Genomic DNA, 24,824 nt, shown 5'->3' on the forward strand with positions numbered 1-24,824 from the left:
AACATTGATGCCTTTGAATTTTTTATTGCAGCTGCTATTAATAAAAGAATCCTCTCTGACGCCGGACCGTGACAATCCATTTGTTATCTATTTCGCCAGATTTTTACCCGTCACTGGCGACTATTTTCAAAGGATAAACGTGTCCACGTGGGGAAAAATGGAGCACGAAAACAAAGTTTTTCGTTTCCAAGCGAAAGCATTGCTGCTGTTGTTGCAGCTAGCTCATCCAAACGTGGAAGATTAATTTATAAACACCGGCAATTCGCAATCTATAAAAGAGAGAAGAACAGTGTTCATTTTGTTCAGCAGACAAAAGTCGAGAGTGACCCTAATAAATTCTCATTCATCGAGTCCATTATTAGCCATGTCGAACTGTTGTTGAACCTCAACACAGTAAAGGCCGGAACTACCATCACCATATCACCCCCATGCCCCTCTTCAATAATGATATTAGAACGTGGCCCCAGTGCCAGTGGCCAGTGGCATGCTGGCTAATTGATGCACCTTCTATCCTGCCATTACAATGCGATGCGTCAAAGTATTATCAGTCGCGCTTTGTTTACAATATGTCATACAGCGGCGGAGGCAGCTCTAGTTTCTTTGTGTCGAAAATGTAATTCAACACTCGGATTATTTATAGCCTACCTGTCTGCTGCTGCCGTAATTTAATTGGTCAACTGAATTCCTTGAAAATGGTAGCCTCATTACATTGCTCCATATCACTAACTCTGTTATAAAGAATGACCAGTGCAAGGGTTAAATGAGAAAAAAATGCAATTTTAGCACCAAGATGTTCCCTAATAACCGCGGTTTTGTGTGAGCTACAGTTGGGTTCTCAGGTATTATAGATAATTTATCTCAGATTTTGATTATTAATTTAGTGTATGATATTATTCATTGGAGTTCCAAGCTTCCAATTGAGAACTACAACTATATCATCATTTCTATCAGTCACTATTTGAAATTCTCATTGCAATAATTGAAAGTGTTTTTAGTCGATAATGATATCATATATCAGCGTAAAATATATAATACTATAACTTCCTGTTAGTTCCTACCTACCTATTAGTAGTCCTATTTTCCTGTGATTGAAAGGAGTCAAGTTTTTTATTGTAGTCCAGATGCCTTCACTGAAATTCTTCTCTCATGTACCAAATAATATAAGAGCCAGACATGATGCTGAATATTTATTTTCCATAGCTCCTGAGTCCTTTTGTATTCCACCAAGAGCAATATTGATACAAATCAATTTTCTGCAAACACTACAATCACGATTTTCTTCATCGGCACAATATATTTTTCACTGTCATATGTATGGTGTTCTAGGACTAATTTTTGTGAACCTTCAAGAATGAACTATGGTACTCGTTCGAAGTAAGCCTATCAAGAATGAACATTCACTTCTTTTATGGCCTACTACCTACTCCAACTCAACCATTATAATGCACAAACCCCCTTCAAAAACAGGGATTTAATCACGGTTTTATCGCACTTCCACGTACTTTTCTTACTGATCCTCTCCATTCCTTAACACTAACAAACTATTTTCCTCTTTACTTCTCGTGAACAGAGCGAATAGAGCTATAATTTCTTATTGAGCACTATACAATAAATTGTGATAATACTTCAATAATTTAATATTAAAATACCAAAATATTGACTCACAGCTTCTACTACCCTCAGCTAGGAGGCAAAGAGAAGAATATTGAGAAAACTTGGAATAAATCACTCAGGTTTTTTAAGATCTGTCAGATACAATATAAGATAATTATATTTTCTCTGGTTCTGTCATGTGCTGCCTAGTGAACTACAATACAATATTTCACTTGAAATGGAATGGAAAACGATTAGATATTTGTGGATCAATTGAATGTTGATGGTTGTGGATTGATAAAATTATTATCATGAGTACTTTACTCACCAATTCACCATCACTTAATCAATAGAAAGTAGAAATTGAGTTGATTCTAAATACTCTTCTATCTGCTGAAATAATACGGAAATGTAAGCTATAAACCCTACTGATTTACTCAATTTCCAACCCATAATTAGTTTAATGTGATGCACGTTTATGATACAAACTGGATCATGCCCACATTCAGTCGTTCTATACAAATACGAAGCAAATTAACAGATCCATCAACTGTGGCAACATTTATTTCGTGGTTGAAGGATTTTGAAATTCAAGTGACGCTCTATCAAGTTTGAAACTGCAGCGATGACAAAGAGATTTGAATATGAACTGATAGTGGAGCAGGTATTCAAATTTTGTTGAATTTGACCTCTGAATGTCATCATAATTCAAATGGAACTGCAATCTGCTCTCACAACTCATAAGCATATTAATTTAGGAATTGATATAGAACAGATCTGGCAATTCGTCAAGTTGACAAATGCTCATTGCACGCGCTACTTTTTGCCAACGGAACACCTAATGCTCCTTAATTAGTTCACAAGCCTGATTTCGAATGGAACTCTCACTTATTTCCTGACCGTCTTATTGATAAACTTCAAACATTAGTACATTTTTACCATTTTATAATTGATCCTTTAAGGTTAAAGTAGTTTATATTAGTAGAATTTCTAAATTTTCGATTTTCAAAAATGTGAACATTTCTCACATGCATGCATTCATATAACTACCCTATCGATAATATGTGAATATATCTTGGATAAGCAATAATATATCTTAACAATAATAATCACATTTCATTGATTGAATGCAATCCAATTGTAGGTACATCTAATTCGAAATTCGAACTCACAGCTACACGTTGGTTCAAATCATTATGTTTTCATAAGATGCTTACTCTAAAGTATTTAAACTATTGAGAATTAATGTTCTAATACATAATTAATTATCATTTCAAACTCTTAGGCCTTAAAAACCCATCTTTATTGAAAAATTGTAAATTTTCGGAAATTTCCTGACAAATAACAAATGTTCACTGATACGTTTTTATGGCTGTGATTGATTAAACTCTTGGAACCTAGAGGAATTGTTGGAGAGATTAGGATGTATGATAGAGTAGATTCAAATATTATTTTATAATGCAAGTATTTTCAAGTACATGTTAGTGTTGAGTTGATCTTATTGTTAGCACAATCATTTGTCGGGGAGAAGACGAAACCAACTGATGTGATATGGCTGCGTAAATGAATTATAAGGAAAGGAATAATAATATTATTATGCTGTTCCAGCTTAGACGGTAATCTCCTTTCTGCTGTAACAATTTGGAAAATTTATTATTTATTCCAAAAAGAGTTGTTTTTAAGATAGTGTAGACACAATAATAATGACTGGATTAAAGCATAGTTTTCCTATCATGTATTTATTCCAAATTAATAATTGAATTGGTACACTTTTTAATTCAACAATATTCTTATTCCATGGATTTCGTCCAATAAGAAAATCCTTTACCCAATAAATAACATCTGGCAACTAATCCGATTCCACTTGCTCGTAAAATTCTGTATGGAGAAACAGATACAAGTTATTGAATTAATGAAAATAGTCCAGTTACAGCTATTCGATTATTGAAAAATAACAGTTGCTATTGATTTCAATCGAACTGGTGAATTAACTAGAATATGTACTACTTTTCAAAGCACTGCCGAAATAACCCCTCTCTATGGAAATAAATGGAGCTTTTAGTTCATTGCGTGTGATGCCCATTCATCATCAAAATGAGAGTTTCAGAGAAGATGAAGTGATATTTTCTTTGATGCTCACTATGATTGATAGAACAAACTCCAGTGCGGATTATTCACGGACATGATGTATTTTTATTCAGATGGAAGTTTCATTCATACTGCAAATGAGTTCTGGATTACGTATTAATTGAAAATTAAGCCGTCTAGCCATTAAATTGACATGGATATTTCTCGATTATTGGGGCTAGATAGATCTTTTAAAGCTTCTTCGGAGAGTTTTGATGGTGTTCAATCTGTCATATAGTAAAACTGTGATGAAAATTAAGAACTATTATTCTTCATCCCTAATTTTGGATGCAAAACCGAACCTCACAAATCGAGGGATCTGAGTCGGCTCCCCTTTCCCCTTTTTATTATATCGAAATACTCAAAAGTCACAACGCATAAAGTTGGATTTGCTAAAGTTTTTTTATAAATTTCAATCGTAGAAATAGCAAAGTATAAAATTGAGTCAATTTGGATAAAGAATAGGGTGATTTGCCGGTTCCTTGGTTTCAACCATTCTATTTGCGATTCCTTGGCTATCATTCATATGCGCGAGTATTTTAAATTTTTGTTATTTGTGTTTATCATGCAAGTTATTGAGAAATTTCAATTAACATATTGCCATTTAGAAGCACAACGCCAAACTCCTCAACCTTCCCTTTTATAAAACCCAATTGGAGTATTGAACAGAACCTTTTTATTACTTTCCTTGCCCTATTACCATAGGTAAGGAAAGTACCTATTGCTTTCCGAAAAAAATTAAGGTACCCCAATTTCTAAATTTCTATACGTTTCAAGGTCCCCTGAGTCCAAAAATAGTGTTTTTTGGTTTGTGTGTGTGTGTGTGTGTGTGTGTGTGTGTGTGTGTGTGTGTGTGTGTGTATGAGTGTATTTGCATCTGTGTACACGATATCTCATCTCCCAATTAACGGAATGACTTGAAATTTGGAACTTAAAGTTCTTCCCCTATAAGGATCCTACACGAACAAATCCAATTCAAGATGGCGGCTGAAATGGCGAAAATGTTGTCAAAAACAGGGTTTTTCGCGATTTTCTCGAAAACGGCTCCAACGATTTTGATCAAATTTATACCTAAAATAGTCATATATAACGATTTTGATCAAATTTATACCTAAAATAGTCATATATAACGATTTTGATCAAATTTATACCTAAAATAGTCATTGATAAGCTCTATCAACTGCCACAAGTCCCATATCTGTAAAAATTTCAGGAGCTCCGCCCTATCAATGCAAAGTGTGATTTTAGATTTCCAATTATCAGGCTTCAGATACAATTTAAACAAAAAATTTCAAGATTGAGCATGAAAATCTTCACAATTAATGTTCAGTGACATTTTCACCTAAAATTGGAAATAAGCTCGAAATTCGAGAAAATGTGTTTATTCAATAATGCAAACTGTTGGCAACTGTTCATCCTTCACTATGAAGAGATAGCAGATTTCGTGTGTCTCCAGTGTTATTGTCCTGTCAGATCTGTCAGCGTTATTGTCCCAGCTGGCAGATCTTTGAATAGTAGACTTGAGATGCGCGTGTACAGTAGCGACAGGTGATCAATTTTCATAACGGCAAGGAAAGTTGTGTGAGTGCGCCACACCAGATTTTTATAATTGAACTCAAGTTTGTCATACAAATGAAATAACTCAAAGGAAATAACTATTGTACAGCTGAGTGGAAATAACCTATTTCATCACTTTTCTCATCAATTCTCTTGATTCAAGTTATTTGAAACTAAAACCAGTGAGTGTGTGTGTGTGTGTGTGTCTGTGTATGTGTGTGTCGGTCCTTATACCATGAGGATCCGACAACAAGAAATTCAATAAAATTAAATTCAAGATGGCGGACAAAATGGCGGATGATGACTAAAAAACCATGTTTCTCACGGTTTTCTCGAAAACGGCTCTATAGATTTTCTTTGAATTCATAGCATGAGTAGCTATTTATAAGCACTATCAACTGACATGAGTCTCATCTCTGGGAAAATTGCAGGAGCTCCGTAATATTCTTGAGAAAAGTAGCGGATGATTACTAAAAAACCATGTTTTTCACGGTTTTCTCGGAAACGGCTCTAACGATTTTCTTCCAATTTATACCATAGATAGCTATTTATAAACACTATCAACTGACATGAGTCTCATTTCTGGGAAAATTGCAGGAGCTTCGTAATACTCTTGAGAAGAATGGCGGATAATTACTAAAAAAACCATGTTTTTCACGATTTTCTAAAAAATGACGACCGATTTTCTTCAACTTCATACCCTGTATAGTTATTTATCAGCTCTATCAACTGGCATGAGTCTCCTTCCTGGGAAACTAATAGGGGGTCCACCCCATCCTTAAGAAATGGACTTTGTAACCTCCTTCTCGTGCATGAGGGCGGTAGGTAGGTAGAGCAGTTTATAAAAAGAACACATAGTCGAGATATTTCATCTGTAGAACAGCTGTTTTGACGACTTTAAAAAAATCATCGACTTCCACAATTTACACAAAGGAAAAAGTACTCTGAAAACAATTATTATATATACACATATACAGTAGTCTGATTGTAGTTTCAAATATGTTGTCGCCAATCGTCATTATGTTATTCCCCTAAATTATTCTCTTTAGAATGAGGCTTTCAGTTCAATGAGCAAAGGAAAGTTGTGTGAGTGTACTACACAGATTTTTATGTTATGTTCATTTGTTCATACACTAGGCAATTCGAAACTTCACAGATCTGAGGCACTCCCAAATTCTTTCAGAACTAACTCAGTTACAACGTGGCACATGATACTATATTGAAAATATCATATCTTCTTCGAATATTGCTAGCAGGTATCCAACAAAGGATTTTATTTGATCAAATATTAGAGAACAACTGCTTTTTATCCATGTCTTTCATAATGTCGAACTTGATATTCCTATTCAAGGTCCACATCGCTCCACATCATTTTGAAATATTATGTTTCACTTACGGAACGGTATGAACCGGTACATTATTTACGCATCGCTCCTTTTGAATATAGAACAGTTCTCATGTGAACGTTATCCTGTCTATTTGTTCTATTTGTTCTATTTCTGAAATTGGATATTGATCTCAAAAGACTGCAATAGGAACTTTTTAAATCGGAAATCTATATTAACTCATTATTTTTCTTATTGCCACAATAGGACAGGAAATTTGAGGTTAATCAGTATGATTTTCTTTTATTTTTTTCATTGATGCATGAATAGTTTTTTGCTAGCATAGGAGTTTGTGCTTCTCTTCATGATATTGAACTTCAAAAAAATTGTGAGGCGCGATCATCTTCACTCTCTATTATCAATATACACAATAACGCTTCCCAAGTTATCAGATGAAAACAGTCACATGATTCTTTTGGATACTATCATTCTTCCATCGGCATTTATTTATTCATTTATTTATTTATTTATTTGTGGATACAATCACAAATAATACTAGTAGTTCTGTGAACAGTAGACATCGCGCAGTTGTAAACCGCAGCCTCCTGTTATACTGTCCATCAAAGTAAATTCTGTCTGTATGTCGTGTCGGCGAGATATCGGTGTAAAAACGGCTAATGGCTGTTGGGGTTGATGTATCAAAAATGCTAACATCAAAAGCTAATCTCCTTCAAGACATACTAGGAACAGGTTAGCCCGAGTCCAAAGCAGAGGAAGTTCGAGAGACAATACTATGTTTTTTTAGTTATTAATTGCATGCGTTATTGCACGCAATTAATAGTTCATTTAATAGTGCAATATCGGGGGAACGAGCTTTGCTCTGGAGTGTAAAAGCACAGGAAATTTGTAACGAAAGATTGAATTTATGGTTTATATTTATTTATTCATTATCTCAGTCGTACAATTATTTTTACAGTTATATGAGAAGACACAACAGGCTTATGCCCAAAACTGTCCTTTTTCAAATTGTATCACTAACAGCATCTAGTTACTATTTTGGACTTTTATTTCTGAAATGAACATGTTTTCTAAAAAAAGAGAAATAAACGTAAATAAGTTTCTCTTGCTGAATTTTTCTTTTCGTGAGATCAGCTGGATGATCCCACACACATGCACTCGTTCACTCTCTTCCATCACGGTATCAACAGACGACAAAATTTCCAGCTGTTTTTTCAAGGAGGTTTATCCTTTTAATGTCCTTCAGCGAGTTATCCAAGGGTTGAGACCTAGTGCAATCGAATCTTCATATCATAAACCTACTTTGTTCCAAATTTCGTGAAAAAAGTTAGAGCCGTTTTCGAGATCCGTTGAACATAAATATATACCCATATAACCACATTACCAGATAACTAGATAACCACATAACCATATAAATATATATAAACATAAATTGCTCGCTTAAAATAATAGGATAAAAATTTCATTCAATGAGGCATGCAATTAATAGTCTACATAGTAGCTGATTTTTTACCGAGTTACATTGGGATATTGAATTGCATGCGTCATGGCATGCAATTTATAATCCACTCGACAGCTGATTTATGATGAATAATTCTAGTCTAATTTTTACTCTATTGGCGTATGAAGGAGGCTCCTTTTTCCTTCTATATTATCCTTGAAATGCAAAATTCCAAAAAGTTTGTAAACACGTCGACGCGCAACACATTTAAACATTTGAACATTTAAACATTTAAACATCTAAACATTTAAACATTTAAACATTTAAACATTTAAACATTTAAACATTTAAACATTCAAACATTTAAACATTTAAACATTTAAACATTTAAACATTTAAACATTTAAACATTTAAACATTTAAACATTTAAACATTTGAACATTAAACATTTAAACATTTAAACATTTAAACATTTAAAATTTAAACATTTAAACATTTAAACATTTAAACATTTAAACATTCAACATTTAAACATTTAACATTTAAACATTTAAACATTTAAACATTTAAACATTTAAACATTTAAACATTTAAACATTTAAACATTTAAACATTTAAACATTTAAACATTTAAACATTTAAACATTTAAACATTTAAACATTTAAACATTTAAACATTTAAACATTTAAACATTTAACATTTAAACATTCAAACATTCAAACATTTGAACATTTAAACATTTAAACATTTGAACATTTAAATATTTAAACATTCAAACATTTTAACATTCAAACATTCAAACATTCAAACATTTTAACATTCAAACATTTCAACATTCAAACATTTTAACATTTAAACATTTCAACATTCAAACATTTAAAGATTAAACCAGTTAAACATTTAAACATGAAGACAAATGCCAAACCGTCGACTTGAATCTTAGACCTCACTTTGCTCGGTCAATAAATATGATTGGGAAGGACAGGCTTGAACAAAAACTATTCCATTCCCAAATTTTGATAATGGTTGATTTCAAAGCCACTGATCGGTGAGTGAACGATGAGACCGGTGAGTGAACATGGCTCTGAACGAGGCACTGTGCGCTAGTATATTTTGAATTGAAATCGGCCATTGAGGGGACAACCTGGAAGATTATTACATACTAAAGATCTTGAAGATTTTTGTAATCTGGAATATTACAAAAATATATAAATTACATAATATCTCGCGCTAGAATACCTCAATGATAGCATTTAATTTTTAGTAAGCATTGGGAAGGCATAGGCATTGTGGGTTTATACCTCTTCAAGGTCATTGGTCTAACTGATAAGAAAAAAAAATGTCATATCCGGTTCGTTCACTGATCAAGCTCATCGTACTTTCTACCAATAGAAAAGAACGTAAACAGAGTAGCTGAACATAAACAGACATGGCTGAATACGAGGTTGTTTACAAATAATGGACTCCATCATCATTTATTTGGGAGCAGAGAAATACATGATTACATAAATTCAATAGCATTGAGAATATCTTAGCATACAAAACATTCAAAACAACTCCATTCACTTGTTGGTTTTCCATTTTAATTGATTATACAATTAAATAGGTTAGGTTCTAGTTTTGTTTACAAAAATATAAGCAGCAGAGAAACCATCTGTCAGTCATGACTCATGAGCAACCGTTCAGCCACAGAATACATACAGAATAGAAGGTATCAATCTAAATCTAAGGTATCAAGACTTGAGTGCACCAAGACCACGTGACTGCATCGTCTTGTTAGAAATTAAAATTACTGCTATATCACAATGCTAAATTTTCTTTCAAGATGTCGGATTTTAGCATCAGGATAGTAACCGAGTTTCCATTCTTTGATCACCAATCTGTAATCAGGTTTTTTTATTGAACGTAAAAAAACACGATGGAATTGATCAGTGGCTTTGAACGCAACCAATGAAATGTTCAAAAAAATAGGTGATGATTCTACTGTAAGAAGTTCAAGTTGAATTTTCATCCAAAAATATTTATATGCTAGAAATTTTGAATTTAAAAGAATTAAAACACCAAATTATAGTAAAATATTACACTTAATTATCACTGCACATTAACTTAATTGAGTTATTTTGTAAAATTTAAAGCCAAAAATAACATACAACTTCTAAATAAGAATAGCTGTATATTTTATGTATTATTTAGATAATGAAATCAAGATTTTTCTATGAAAAGGTTTAGAATTCAAAAAATTAGTAATGAATTAAAGTAATTGATTATTATACATATACATATCAGTGCATAATTATTATATATATATATATATATATATATATATATATAATATATGCATCAGTTCCTTCAGAGTACAGTACAGTTCATCTAAGATCGTTTCCTTGTTTATTAATATCGGGGGACCGAGCATCGCTCTGGAGTGAATTTATAGTTTATATTTATTTATTCATTTTCTCAGTTGTACAATTATTTTTTCGCCCCACTTGGATGTAATGAGATGGTTTACATGTGTCATATGGAGGCAAAAAGTGATTGTTTTCTGACCAGGCCGGTAGAATTTTATGGCCCTAAGGCTGTAAAATAACCTTGAAGTCAGCTGATTCTGATTTGATGTGAACGTGTTTACAATAGTACTTTACGTAACAAGTCCGGTAACGATAATTTTACGCATAAGTATGATTGTTTCTGCCCGAAACGTAGTTGAGGGCAGAATTATCATACGAATGTGGTAAATACGTTACTGTACAAGCTACGTACACTATTTTTTGTCATACTTATCTGAGAAAGAATAATATTACTGAGAAACAGGAATCATTACCTGCTGCTGCTCAAGCTACTGCATTCTATAAACATGACCTAGCCCGTAGCGCCTAGTTTATAACAGACAGACCCTTCGAGCTCAAATAAAATATAAAGGCCTAAATTATAAGATTTCAGATGAGTTCTTATAACTTAAAACTCCTTAAATGAGTTCTTTAATTATTTGAGTTCATATATTAATTACTCAGATGTTATTAGGACTCAGTAGAGTCCTAACATACTCGACTGTAAAGAGAACATTATGATCTCTTTACAGTATAGTATGCTGTGATGAAAATCACATGTTTTCTTCTTCTGCAAAGAGCTGTTTACCGGCTTGATTTAATGCATGGAAAACAGCTGCAATTGAATATGACAAGAAATAGTTTATGAGATGGAATCAGTTTATGCTTCTAGAATTGAATAAACTATTTTGCAATAAGATACTATCATTTTATTTGAAGGAATAAAATACAAATAAGATATTATAAACTATTCATATTCAATTTTCAGAGTATAATGGAATCTTACCTCAAACCGCATAGTACTGCGTTCATTACGAGACCTGGTGGATAATTTTTGAACTACTTGAGCAATCCATGGTCCTGAACGTTTTTACAAATAGTTTATGAAACGGAATCAGTTTATGCTTCAAAAATTGAATAAAGTATTCTGCAATAATATGCTATCATTTTATTTGGATGAATGAAATACAGATAAGATATATATTATAAAATATTCAAATTCGATTTTCAGAGTAGGATAGAACTAACTTCTAACCTAAACTTCCGAAGTCAACGACAACAAGCATTGTTGACGTTGACATTCAGATTGGCTGAATTTCAAGTGTGCTAAAACAGCTGGTCAAAAAACTTTTTATTATTTGAGTTTATTATTCTATAATTAAAACATTTATAATAATATCATCCTATTGACATTTGAAAGAATAGAGAAGTATAAACTCAACCTCCCACATAATTGAACATAATCTTTTAGGTTATTTAGACAAATCAGAAAAAAAATACTTGGACAATTTCCTGATATTCAGATCACCTCAGATTTTCTAGAGCTATGACCTTCCACTTTTGCTTTTGGAAGTGCTTAATGAACAATTATTCTCATATATAAATATTGTTTATTTTTCTGTGTGGCGAAAAATAGCGTTCGCAACATGGGCAAAAATGTTTTTCCAGCTTTCAATCTATTCTAGTCCTCGGCCTACGGCCTTAGACTTGAAAGTTATATAAGGCACAACAGGCTTATGCTCATAATTGTGCATAATCAGTAATCAATTACTGTGAAATTCATACTACAGTCCAAATCAAAATCTAGGTTAAGCTACTATCACTCATCAGAATAACAAATTATTCACACTTCAAAAAACAAACATATCATCAATAACCTACAAATAGATATACTATGAATACGGCCTACGGCCTTAGACTTGAAAACCGATTTCGAGCCGGAAAAGTCTCATTTTCGGCCCTAGGTGCGAAATATACTATTACAGTTATATGAGGAGGCATCAGGCTTATGCTCATAATTGTCACTTTACTGTGAAATTCATACTATAGTCCAAATCAAAATCTAGATTAAGCTACTATCACTCATCAAAATAACAAATTATTCACACTTCAAAAAACAAACATATAATCAATAACCTACAAATAGATATTCTATGAATACGATTTATAATGATTTACTATGATGTTTGCTACATTATTTGTTAATATACTATGTACTATTCTACACTAACAGCATCTAGTTACTATTTTTGACTTTCTGAAGTAAACATGTTTTCTGAAAAAAAGTAGAAATGAACGAAAATACGTTTTCCTTGCTGAATTTTTCTTCTCGTTAGTTCTGCTGAATGATTGGTTGAGGTTGAGTGGTAGAGAGGACTTAAAAGTCCTAACTTCGCCTAATAAAGAATTTTTCCATTTCATTTCATTTCAATGATCCAACACATGCACTCGTTCACTCAATTCCATTACGGTATCGACAGACGACAAAATTTCCAGCTGTTTTTCCAAGGAGTATTTATCCTTTTAATGTCGTTCAGCGAGTTATCCCAGGGTTGAGACCTAGTGCAATCGAATTGCATTGATCTATTTCAAAAAATTATAAAATTCTGTTTGAAAAACATCGAATTGTATGCAGTAGAAATTAAATTTCGTGTAGTTGAAACTTTGATATTCTAGAAAATCATGAATAGTCATTTTGATAAAATCTAATATAACTATCTCTTCTCATGCGGTTAGAGGAAAGAGTATGAAATCAATTTTCATAAGCGAAAGAGCTTCGAGACTGAGAGTTCCAAGTCAATGAACCATGGAACTATGCAATCCGGAGGTGGAAAGAAGTGAATCTTTGTGAGCCGTGGGCTCATTGATTCCTTTCCAGTCCAGCTATTTCACTCCTCAAATGTAAATGTGTAGTCCTACCTATTCATAATAAAATGTGATAAATATTCATTCATATTGTGGAACCTTTCCATTCTTGTCAGATCCACATTTATTGGATTTACTAACGAATTAAAGTTTCATGTTGACAACACATCTTCAGCTGTACTGTGATGCCTGGATGCATCTGTTCAGATACAAGTTCCTATACATTCACAATATTACTTCAATTTGAAATTATTTTCAATTATTCTCACGCTATCTTTATTCTTTTGACTGATAAAGAGACTATCTCTCTATTCTATCTTTGACTTTATAGAGAGACACCATGGTCTAATAGAATTAATATTGATGAATTGGTAGAAACAAATCCAATTTGAATAGTTTACATCATTTGGTTTAGATCAAGATTAGTCAAAGAGCTGCAAGTCTTATATGCTTATTCAAATTTTGTATTAGTTGATTGATGGGAAGACTACCAATAAAGCAATTTCAACTCAATATATTTTTCAATCGATATTTGTTTATATATAAAATTATGACAATGATTTGTCATGATAGATATCATAATCTGAAAGAGGAAAACTCAGCTTAGCTTGTACTATTCCTCTCTCAAATTTTAATGGTAATGGGAAATTTAATCTTAACTAAAATTTAAAAATGGTTTTTGAATTTAATCTTGGTACAATTGTATTGGATTCAGTTTCAACTATAAAACGGTTGCCATTCAAACTTGATCTTAGTACAATATTATATATTTCATTCAATATAAGTATCTTATTCAATGAGAATTCCAACTTGTTGAACTGAATGTTTGTCACTGCATGTTTTTATCCCTTATAAGTTGGGGCTAGTAAATGTTTTATGTTTTTCTACGCTACTGCATGTAGCATGTGCAATATTTTCCATTATGAACAAAGCTCTCCACTCAAACTCTAGCTTCATGAAAGAGAGTGCGATGAAGGGATGGAGAGGAGGAGAGATGTGCTTAAACTTGGACTCAGCAGAATAATAATAATTATATTGGCAGCCATCGATTAGGACAGGACGACGCCTTATTGCGCTAATCCAATTAGTTGGATCAAAGTTTCAGCTGGCTCCATTCAAAGTTTCTCAGTCGCAATTGTATGATTACCCACTTGAATGCGATACACGTTGCTTGCCGATGCATTTTCAAAGTTAACGTTTGTCATTGCCAGGAATTATGGGTGTTTAAGTTCCGTTTGTTTTATTATTGTGTCCGTTCCCTGATATGTTACATGACAAATTAGTGGCGGAGAGAAGGATTTTCTGATGTTCTTCTGGATGCGATAGTATACGCAAGCTTAATAAATGGTAGATGTCAGGAGAGATTTTATCAGGTGTGTTTTCAAATGTATAATATCAGCTGTATTCTTAGATTATCCAAGAGAAACAAGAACTCAAGGTACCTAGAATACATGAATTCATACAATGTATTGAAGGTACATTGCGAGAACTCCACATACTATAGTATAGAATCTCATTCTGATCACTCATTCAGAACTAAGCTATTTATCAATTTACTATCCTCTCTATTATTTTGTACTCCATTTACCCCTCTCATCATCACTCTCTGAGCATAATTATCATACTGATTATTGACAGTACTTATAGACTAGGATTATAATAATATGATTGTAACATAAATTAAAAATATAAATCTCAGTACCCTTTTCTTTTTAAATATTGTAACAATATACTTATGGGATCTAATCAGTGTACATTTTAAGCTTGTCAGAACAGTACAATTATTAACGTTTGTGCTGCAATGAGTAATCATGGAGACATAACCCATCAGGTTCTGCAACGTACCTTGTAGGTTTGTTAATGAATTGTAGATTTCAGCTCACCTTATTTTAGTGCTTTTGAATAAGTCCGGTTCATTAACAACAAACACTGACTGTATTGAATAGGATGAGAGTGTTTTTATTCAATAGTGATAGTAGTTGATACTACATAGTATAGATTCTCATTTTATACTACCATAAAGCGCTTTCAACTTTTATTGCATTCCAAATTCCCAGCACGTATCGTACTCACCCTCAAACATTTCAACCCCTTCTCTCCCTTTGCCGATGTCTATTTTTCCTCAAAAATCATCGCCCATGTCCTCCAACATTCACTCATTCTATTCGCCCACTTATCTACTTGAAAATACAGTATGATACACTATAATACAGTATAGTACATGATACATACAGTGATGATAACATCAACTGTATAATATTTTCATTTATTATTCCCTCAACATATTGTATTATTCAAAAAGTGAATGTCATGGGGTAAATCACACCAACTTTTATTTTTGAAGTAAGTATGAGTTTCTTTTCAACATTAAATTTTTTTCTAATAATACAGTACTTTCCAGTTACCAGTGATGATTTTGTAAAATATTTTTATTTCATTTGTTTTTCAACTCATCTAAATCCTAAGTTCCTAATTCATATTATATTTTGTTTTACACTCAAAATTGGACAAAACTTATAAACATAACCTATTTTTGACTATTTCTATTGGAATTTAGGATAGGAACAGTTTTGGGCTTTTAGCCTGTTTGTTCGTTTCCCAATCATGCATAATGAGTTAAGAATGATATTATTGAGTTTGCACAACTCATGAACCTGTTTTGAAGCACTTTAGCATAAACAGTGAGAGGAGTAATAATAAATTAAAATTCGCCATGTGATTGTTTATCGTGAGGAATTTTATAACAGTAACCCTTGTAAAGTCATCGGAATAGTTTTTTTTATCAGGAAGAATGAAGAACGGTAGTCTTCAGTGCGTTGGCATGAGAAGCCACACGGATTTCTGAGGACAACTAGGGAAAACTCCTTTCCCTACTTCCTCCAAAAGTCTATGTGTGAGTGTTTTTGTATAACTGGACTAACTGGCTTATGTGTATGACATAGAACTCCGTGCAATCAATGTCCAATACTGATTACATTTCAAGAACGGTATCAAACCAATAGCCTACAATGTAGTAAACTCACAAATACGAGCTGATAGAATTGTATTCCGTTTTATTCTGTATTGGCATTCAAATTCCGTAACCATATACTGGTTGAAAAACGGGTTCACTCACAGTTGAAAATCGATAAGAAAGACATTTCCAAGAATCTTTCAACAATGAGCAATCCCCACACTCGAGCTTTGCCATTCTATTGAGATGCACCACCACTTATCTCATCAGTATCGTATTGTTAAGGATGTTATTCATACTACCAATTACCTGGTTGAATAGCATCCATGATGCATGTAATTTTTATAATGAAGTATTGTTTTTCATTGTTCATGATTGGCCCTCATCACCTCAACCATCTCATATAAATATATACAGTTTCATATATGAAGCTCCCTCACCACTTTCTCGTTTACCACTTAATCAATCTTCCTCTATCATTTTCATTATTCTCTCTTCTCTCTCTCTCTTTAACTTTTCCAGTCGTTTATTGATGGGAAGGATATTATTTTATATCATTTTCTAAAAACGACAATTATTTGTTAAAACACCTCTGATTCATGAAGCTACATCACAATATAATATTATCGTTATTCAAATTGAATTCAATCTTCATCATCATTGATTAATTTTCCATCCTCTGTAAAATTCGATAAATAACTAGCAATACTGTCATTTAATGTAAATTGATGTATAAGCCAGTAAATATAGTAACATACATAGATAAAGAACTTTAATACAATCTTATCTCTCACTTATCTTAAAAATCCTTCAACAATGTCCACATTTCAATCTTAATTTCCACCTAGACGATATATTTCTTTCTATTTTTTTTTACCATTATCTTTCAAAGTTTGCTTTTTATTAAAAATTTTTTCATGCTAATGTTGATTTTGTAATATGCACTTTTCCTCGTATGAAATGTGAAGAGTTGTGTGGTAGAGAGGACCTTGAGTCCCAACTCCGCCCTTAATGAAGACAATATTATTCAATTCAATTATCTCTCTGTCTCTCTTGTCTCTTCTCACACTAACCCATTCCCTCTCTCACACACATCTAGTCTCTCGCAACTTCCTCTTGCGTAGAAAACGCAATCACTTGACGAGAGCACTCGGCTCCCGAAATTCTTTAATTCGGTATTTTTTGTAGTTGTAGTGTTAATAAAGTTTCACTTTTTGAAAACTCAGTCGTGTTTTCAGTACAGTATAGGACGCAACATTTCCGTAGGTGCTGGACTGTTCCTAACCCCGACACCAGCCGAACCACACCAAACTATTCTCTGTGAAAACCACATCAGCCGACCAGTCAACCACCCGTGCAGTTGACAAATCGTATTCGGCCCAGCTCGCCTGCATCACTCAAATTCATTGCCGGCCACTCAAATTATATCGGCGCCGGAGTCATTTCTCCGGCTAACGCAGTGCATAGTTGACCCAACTGCAATTGTCTCTACCAATTCCATTGTTCACTGACGTTTTCAGTAATATTAATTAACGCTTCTGATTTAACGAGTGGATTGATTTTTTATTGTTTTCTTTTTATCAGTTCAATAGCAATGAATGTTTCAGTTCATTTATGTCCATCATTCAGTGCCCAACCAATCTTTGACTATTAACTGTAACAGATTCGCAATAGCGATGAACTAATGAATGTTTATTTCTTTTAATATCAGAAAAAATCTTTTAAGAGTATTTTAAATCAGCTACTTATGTCGTCTATGAAGCTTCGTGATTTGCTCATGGAGAATTCCGCCCAAGTGCTTTGCTGTTTCGGTACAAGTTCTTTGGCCCTTTTCGAAATGTCTTGCTGTATTGGTCATCTCAAAATTTGGTTTTGGTCGGATCATTTAACAATTATCATAATTTCCTTAAGCATTGGCTTATCTACTTCCGTAATTTGTTCCTATTGTTCGATAAGCATAATATGAATGTTTTTACAATAATTGTCATGGTTCTTTTGGAATGACCACACTGCTTCTAAAAGAGCTTCTTTATTGATTGAGATTGATGTGTAGCAAACTAGCAATATGGATACTTTCTAATGATTTCATTTTTAGAAAACTACATGAATTACATTCCGTTACCGGTGGTATTTTCCGGTGAGTTTCTTATGGTAAAGCAAGAATTATTCATGTTCATGAGGAATCTCAATCACGAAATTCACTCATTCCGTTCAATAATTTATCTATAGATGTGGCATCTACAGTTTAGACATGAATGTTCTGAAAATACCATTTTTAGACTATCCACTTTTTCCACCTGTAGAATCTAGACTTTCATCTAGCTCGAATCATTCAAGGATTGCAGGAAACAAAAAATACCAATTGGGTGATGTTGAGAAATCTTATGAAACTCGTCTGACTCTTCTTCATAATCATGCAGCAATCGTACCGTGGGAGAATTCCGTATGCAACGAATTTGATGCGTTCTTAAAATTTCAGCCTACACGTTTGAGTGAGACATGGATATAGCAGAGAGCAACTTGTTATCAAGTTGCAAACATGAATGGGGACTCGCCTCGACTAGATGCTGCATCTTTTATTATCTCGGTTTTTAGGCTTCGACGATCACGGATGCTATTTAGAAAGGTCGCAGGCCGCATTCAGTCACGACTCTTGAGTACCAGTACCTCTTCCCAAGACGTGGACTACCTTTCGAAATACCAATTATTTATTCTTACTTCTCTTCCATGTGTACATCATTCCGTGAAATCCACTAAGTGCCACACGGTCTTGTGAGTCTTTCCACGAACGGCTTTCAAAATACTCAATCCTTTTTCATCTATTTACTTCTTTCTTCTCCTTCCTCGTCACTACGAAGTTATTCGTGAGACATAACTGTTAAGCGCCGCTCATCTTTGACTGTTAAACAGAAATGAAAGTAGTCGACATTGAGGAGACCAATTCCGAGACAACTGTAAACTGTAAAGAAAGAAATGTTATTTTTAAATGACGAATTATTATTGAAGAAACTTATTTCAAAATACAGTATTTATATTCCAGTATGAATCATTTGTGTGGAGAATCAGTATTTTAATGAATTAATCGTCAGTGATCAAGAGTTTCACAATATCATTCAACATCTATTATAAAATTCCTTACATAATCTCCCCAGCAGGTCAGATGACTGAAGTATCGTCTATGGAAATTTGCATTGTTTGTATTTTTACATGTTGAGTCCTCTGTTTCTCTCTTATCCACATCGATGAACTGAGAGCAATTTTTAGATCTCAAGACTTCAATGTAATAGGTATTTCAGAATCATTTCTCAAGCCTAGTATTCATTCTAGCCAAGTTGCATTGCCCGGATATAATCTTTTCCGAAATGATAGGCTTAATAAGGCTTGTGGAGGGGTTGCAGTCTTTGTGAAAGATTATATAAAAACAAAAATATTTATCTCATCAGAGCAGGAGTATTCTGCCAGACCTGAATTCATGTTACTTGAATTATCTTTATCTAGCTCTAATAAACTACTTGTTGGTATCTGCTATCGCTCACCAAAAATTGGCCACTTCAGTGACTTCGAAAATGCCTTACTTTCTTTCATGCCTCATTATAATCGAATACTAGTTATGGGAGATATGAACACTGACCTAAATATGACAAATCGTAACTTTGACTACTTTCAACTGACCACAATATTCCAATGCCTTAATATGACTATCTTACCACTCGACCCAACTCATCATACTAATGACTCTGACACATTCATTGACTTACTAATAGTTATTGATCCAAATGAGGTTGTTGAAACTGGTCAAATCTCTGTGCCAGCCATTTCAGGACATGACTTGATATACTGTGTACTCTCTCATGGGACACCTAAACCCGCTCAGAAATTTATTACTTACAGAGACTTCAAACACATTGACGAAGACTCTTTTTTTACTGACGTAGCCTAAACCCCCTGGCATCAGATTGAAGCCTTACCCACTGTTAATGCAATGGTTCAAACTTTTGAAAATTGGACACTCAATCTGTATGTATGATAAACATGCACCCTATGTGACAAGGAGGATAAACAGAAAACGACGTGTAACATGGATGACTCCTGAAATACTCAAAATGATTGGACAAAGAGACAAAGCTCACAGAACATTTAAAAAGACATTTGACTTGGAAAAACGAATATGAAATTAATTATTGAAATTACTACTCAATAGTAATTTCAATGGACAAAGAAAAACGGACTAAAACTCAACCCTATAAAAACTCAGCCCATAATAATTGGATATTTAAGACTAGTAAACAACATCGATTCAAACTCACTTAACAAAATTAATGTTGATGGTGTCGAAGTAGCTCACTGTGATTCAGTTAAAAACCTTGGAATTATTATGAACAAAAATCTTGATTGGTCTGATCTAATTAATAAGACTTGTAAATTTATATTCTCTGCCATGCATTCATTGAAGAAGATGCAAGATATTCTTCCCAGAAAAATTATTTTGTTACTAGTCAAATCGCTCATATTCCCACATCTTATGTATTGTAATTCTGTGCTCAATGATATGCAAGTAACCTTAAACGATAAACTTCAGCGATGTCAAAACTATTGCCTCAGGTTTGTTTACTCTCTCCAACGCCATGAACGAATCACTCAAGCCCATATTGACAGTTCAACTTTAAAGTTACCTGATCAGAGAATGCTTCGTATAACCAAGCTTGTTAGGGACATTTTAAAATATGGTGAACCAATCTATTTCAAAAACGATTTTAAATTTGTCTCTGAAGGTAGGAGAATTGATGCTTCCCACACTAGAACAGGTGAAAATACTGTAAGAATATTCCAAATCATCGAACAACTATTTATACAAAATCCTTCCATGTTAGCGGTTGTCGTGCATGGAATGCACTCCCAAATCAAATTGGGTCCATAGAGAGACGAGCGGGGTCCACCCGTACATTGAGACATTATCTTTTAGAAAAAATGGCTGAAACTGTCCAACCCTAAAGCAGCATGACATTCAATTAAACCTTCCTTAATCCCTATCCTTATCCTTTATAATCATTTCCCTCCACTCCCAAGTATAAATGATGGGTTTTCTCTTTTTATTTAATTCATGTAAATTTATCATAAAAATGTGCATAAGTTTAGCATAAGTTTAGTGCATAAATTTAGCATAAGATTGTTTCTTATTCAAACTCTTCCTCGAGTGGATCTTAGCAACCTCATTCTATATCCCTTACCCTCTCTTTTGTATTATAATTTCACCTTCATAATTCCCTAATTAGAATTATTATCATTTCTTCATGAACTTTCATAATCATATTATCTTGTTATATACGTAAACTAATCTCTTTTGTACAATAATTTCCCTTTGTTATTAACATTATTTTTGGATTTAAATCAACAAATCTCTTTTCTAATAATAACTTTCACTCCCTCATTATTCCAATTATTATATCATATCGATTTAATTATTGGGAATTAACTTTTACTTTATTTTTATCCTTATTATTATTTACTCTTCTCTGTTAATTGATTTAACTCTGAATGATTTATCGTTTCTATGATTTGGTTTTTACTTATTGATATTTTCAGTCTTAATTTTTTTTCGCTTAGACATAATATTTCGTTTGAATTTTTAACTTTATTTTTTTACGGTTAAGTGCTGAAGGGGAGGGTATCCTTGATACCCTCTCTGAGAATGGACTTCTTAAGGTCGAAACTTCACCGTTTCATGTTAAAACATTACAGTAGTACCTTAACTTTTGCATTTTTCATCATTTTTCCTGCTCAATATTATTGTAGAACTCATTAGTTTAATATGATTCACCATGTCATTTTACCGCTACTGGTATTTATTTTTAACGCTAGAACGTAAGTTGAATTATGTTTGGACATAATTATTTTGAATACTTATTCAACAAAAGAGATTTGTTGATTTAAATCCAAAAATAATGTTAATAACAAAGGGAAATTATTGTACAAAAGAGATTAGTTTATGTATATAACAAGATAATATGATTATGATAATTATTTGGACATACATTTAACACATGAATAAAGGAATCTGAATCTGAATCTGAATCTTATTACAGTTCAGTAAAAATAATCTTTTTACAGAATTTCAAAGTCCTCATTTCTTAGTTCTCCATTGGAGATGTCTAATAACATAAATTATGAAGATACAGATCCATCCCAAGTTGTATAGTAAATGTTATATACTCTACGAATATTCATGCTGCTAAAAACAGTTAGGGGCTAATTTTTTTGTAAAATTCCACTGGAAAACTAAAAACTATTACCGAGGGAAAGTGCAGAGGTGATTTTATGACGGGGAATTTCCAAGAAGAATGGAATTGTTATCAGTATCCAATTTGAGTATTATCACAAAGACAGTCTAAAGCTGGGTTTACAACAAAGTTAATAACAAAATGTTAATAACTTAATCCTTATAGATTCTATTAGATTGAACATAACTTATCATACATATGATGAACATATGTGTTTGTCAAGTTCCGTTCAATCTAAAAGAATCTATAAGGATTAAGTTATTAACATTCTGTTAATAACTTTGGTGTAAACCCAGCTTAAGCATTTTTTTCCAAAATACATAAATATGTTTTTTACAAATGGTATCATAATAAAAATAGTAATACAGTGATAGGCAAGTTATCATTCCATTCTTATATCAAATGTGACTGAAAGAAGAGACACATTTCCTTTAAATTAATTTAAATTCATCTCTTTGCTAATAATGTTCGAGATCTCATCCGTATTCCTCAAGTGTGTCCAAGGAAGTGTTCAATGAAGAATGAGACTGATTTCAATTTGCAGGATTGTCAATAAATCAAATGAAAAATAATGTTCTATTGATCGATATCCCCATTCTGGCGACAGACAATTATGGATAGATGGATGGGAACTCGCGAAAAGAACCCACATTCAAAAGATATTACAGAGTATTGGATCGGTCAGAGCTGCAAGGCAGTTTCATATTAGATTCGAAAAAAGAGCGCAGCCCTTCGTAAAAAAGAGGGTGAACTGCGATCTCGACGTTTACTCTTTGTTCACGAAAATTCAAGATTTATATATCTTATAGATTGAATTATAACTATTGGATTTATGAATGATCTTTGAAGGAAGTTATTACAAAATGTTAATGATGATTAATATTATGATTGTATTTCTTTCACGTTGCCAAAAACATAATAGAAGCATTTTATTAAATGTTTTACAGGATGGAGGAATAAATGCGAAGGAATCATTTTGATTGCCCTGGATTCAATTTTCATTAATTTTAAACTGTCTGTAGGCTTCATGAGAAGAGAATAAAAATTCATGTGAGAAAAAATTCCCCCTACTTCTCAATAATATTAGAATACTCAGTTTTTTAGATACAAATCCAGACTTTATTCGTGAGAAATGTATTTATAAATAGGTCGAACCATATTTAAAACCTGTTTTTCCATAGAAAAATCAGTTAATCCTGTTACTTCTCTCCCAATCATTGTCATAGTGTTTGTCTTCTCGTTCTCAAAATGTTATAGTTTTTTTCAAAGTTTGGAATTTTCTAATTGATTGTGATTGATTTAATTTAATTTAAAATGATTTTTGTGTGTTTTGAATTGTGAATTGAGTGTGTAATTAATGAATGTTAAGTGACACATAACCTAGCTACATTTGGGCTGTTGTATAGATTAGAATTGGAACCGTTTTGGGCTTATAAGCCTGTGGTACTTTTCTGTAAGTTGTTCAATTTTGAATGATTAAATTAATGAATAAATAAAAAATAAATGACATCATCATGATTTTCCTTCAACGAACGAATGGACAGTCTTGTAGTCTTGTATCAAGTTTACTATCTTTTGAGCTTGGTCTTGTAGGAAGAATTCATTGAACTTCTTACTATCATGTGTTTCTTTCCATTGTATTCTTATTTAAATAATAGATTTGATTTGACTTGAACTGATATGAATAAATTAATAAAACATAATAGATCACAAATTCACTTCTAAATTCTCCTTTTCGTTGTTTTCAGAAAATGAAGGACACCCTGTGAGCAGGAGCCATGATGAATCTGTACAAACGGGGAATGATCTTTGTGACATTCCTCGGGTCATGCCTGAGCATAGTGCTGATAGCAGCGGCGTTGGGCACCAACTACTGGGTGGTGGCGCAGGCCAGGCGCATCCCTAATCCCACCGAGTCCGACGGTCATGTTCACTTCGGACTATTCCAGGGCGTCAAGGACTTGAACGTCGCTTACGGATGGAGAACGTATCATTTCAGTGGTGAGTATGCCGCAAGGATAGTACGAGTATATACTATCTATCATTGAGTAGGCCGTAGATTATTGGCAAACGCACACATCAGTAGACGGACGAAGAGAGAATCAAATATTTTTTGTGCAGACGTGAACAATCATAGGCAGACAGACGGTCGTCTGTATGTGTTACAACATTCAAACACCTGGTGAGAGAATCTTCTCCGTCTGTAGCTGTGTGCGTTTGCCTTTTGGAGGAGAAAAGGATACGATAGTTTATTGATTTTAAAAAAGGAGGATTTTTACCTTTTGGAGGAGAAAAAAATAGTTTATTGATTGATTTTGAATAGCTGATTGTTCTTGAT

General features: G+C 33.1%; 1 protein-coding gene across 1 annotated transcript in view; it reads left to right on the top strand.

The window, feature by feature from the left end:
- Positions 1–24,824, top strand: part of LOC111050640 (clarin-3) — a 75,089-nt gene that overhangs the window by 41,766 nt on the left and 8,499 nt on the right. Inside the window, exon 3 of the mRNA XM_022336990.2 lies at positions 24,235–24,487. Coding sequence (XP_022192682.1) covers positions 24,265–24,487 — 223 coding nt within the window. The 5' untranslated portion in view covers positions 24,235–24,264. The remainder of the gene's footprint in view (positions 1–24,234; positions 24,488–24,824) is intronic.

Source organism: Nilaparvata lugens, chromosome 1 (genome assembly GCF_014356525.2).
Source record: "Nilaparvata lugens isolate BPH chromosome 1, ASM1435652v1, whole genome shotgun sequence".
Lineage (NCBI taxonomy): Eukaryota > Metazoa > Arthropoda > Insecta > Hemiptera > Delphacidae > Nilaparvata > Nilaparvata lugens.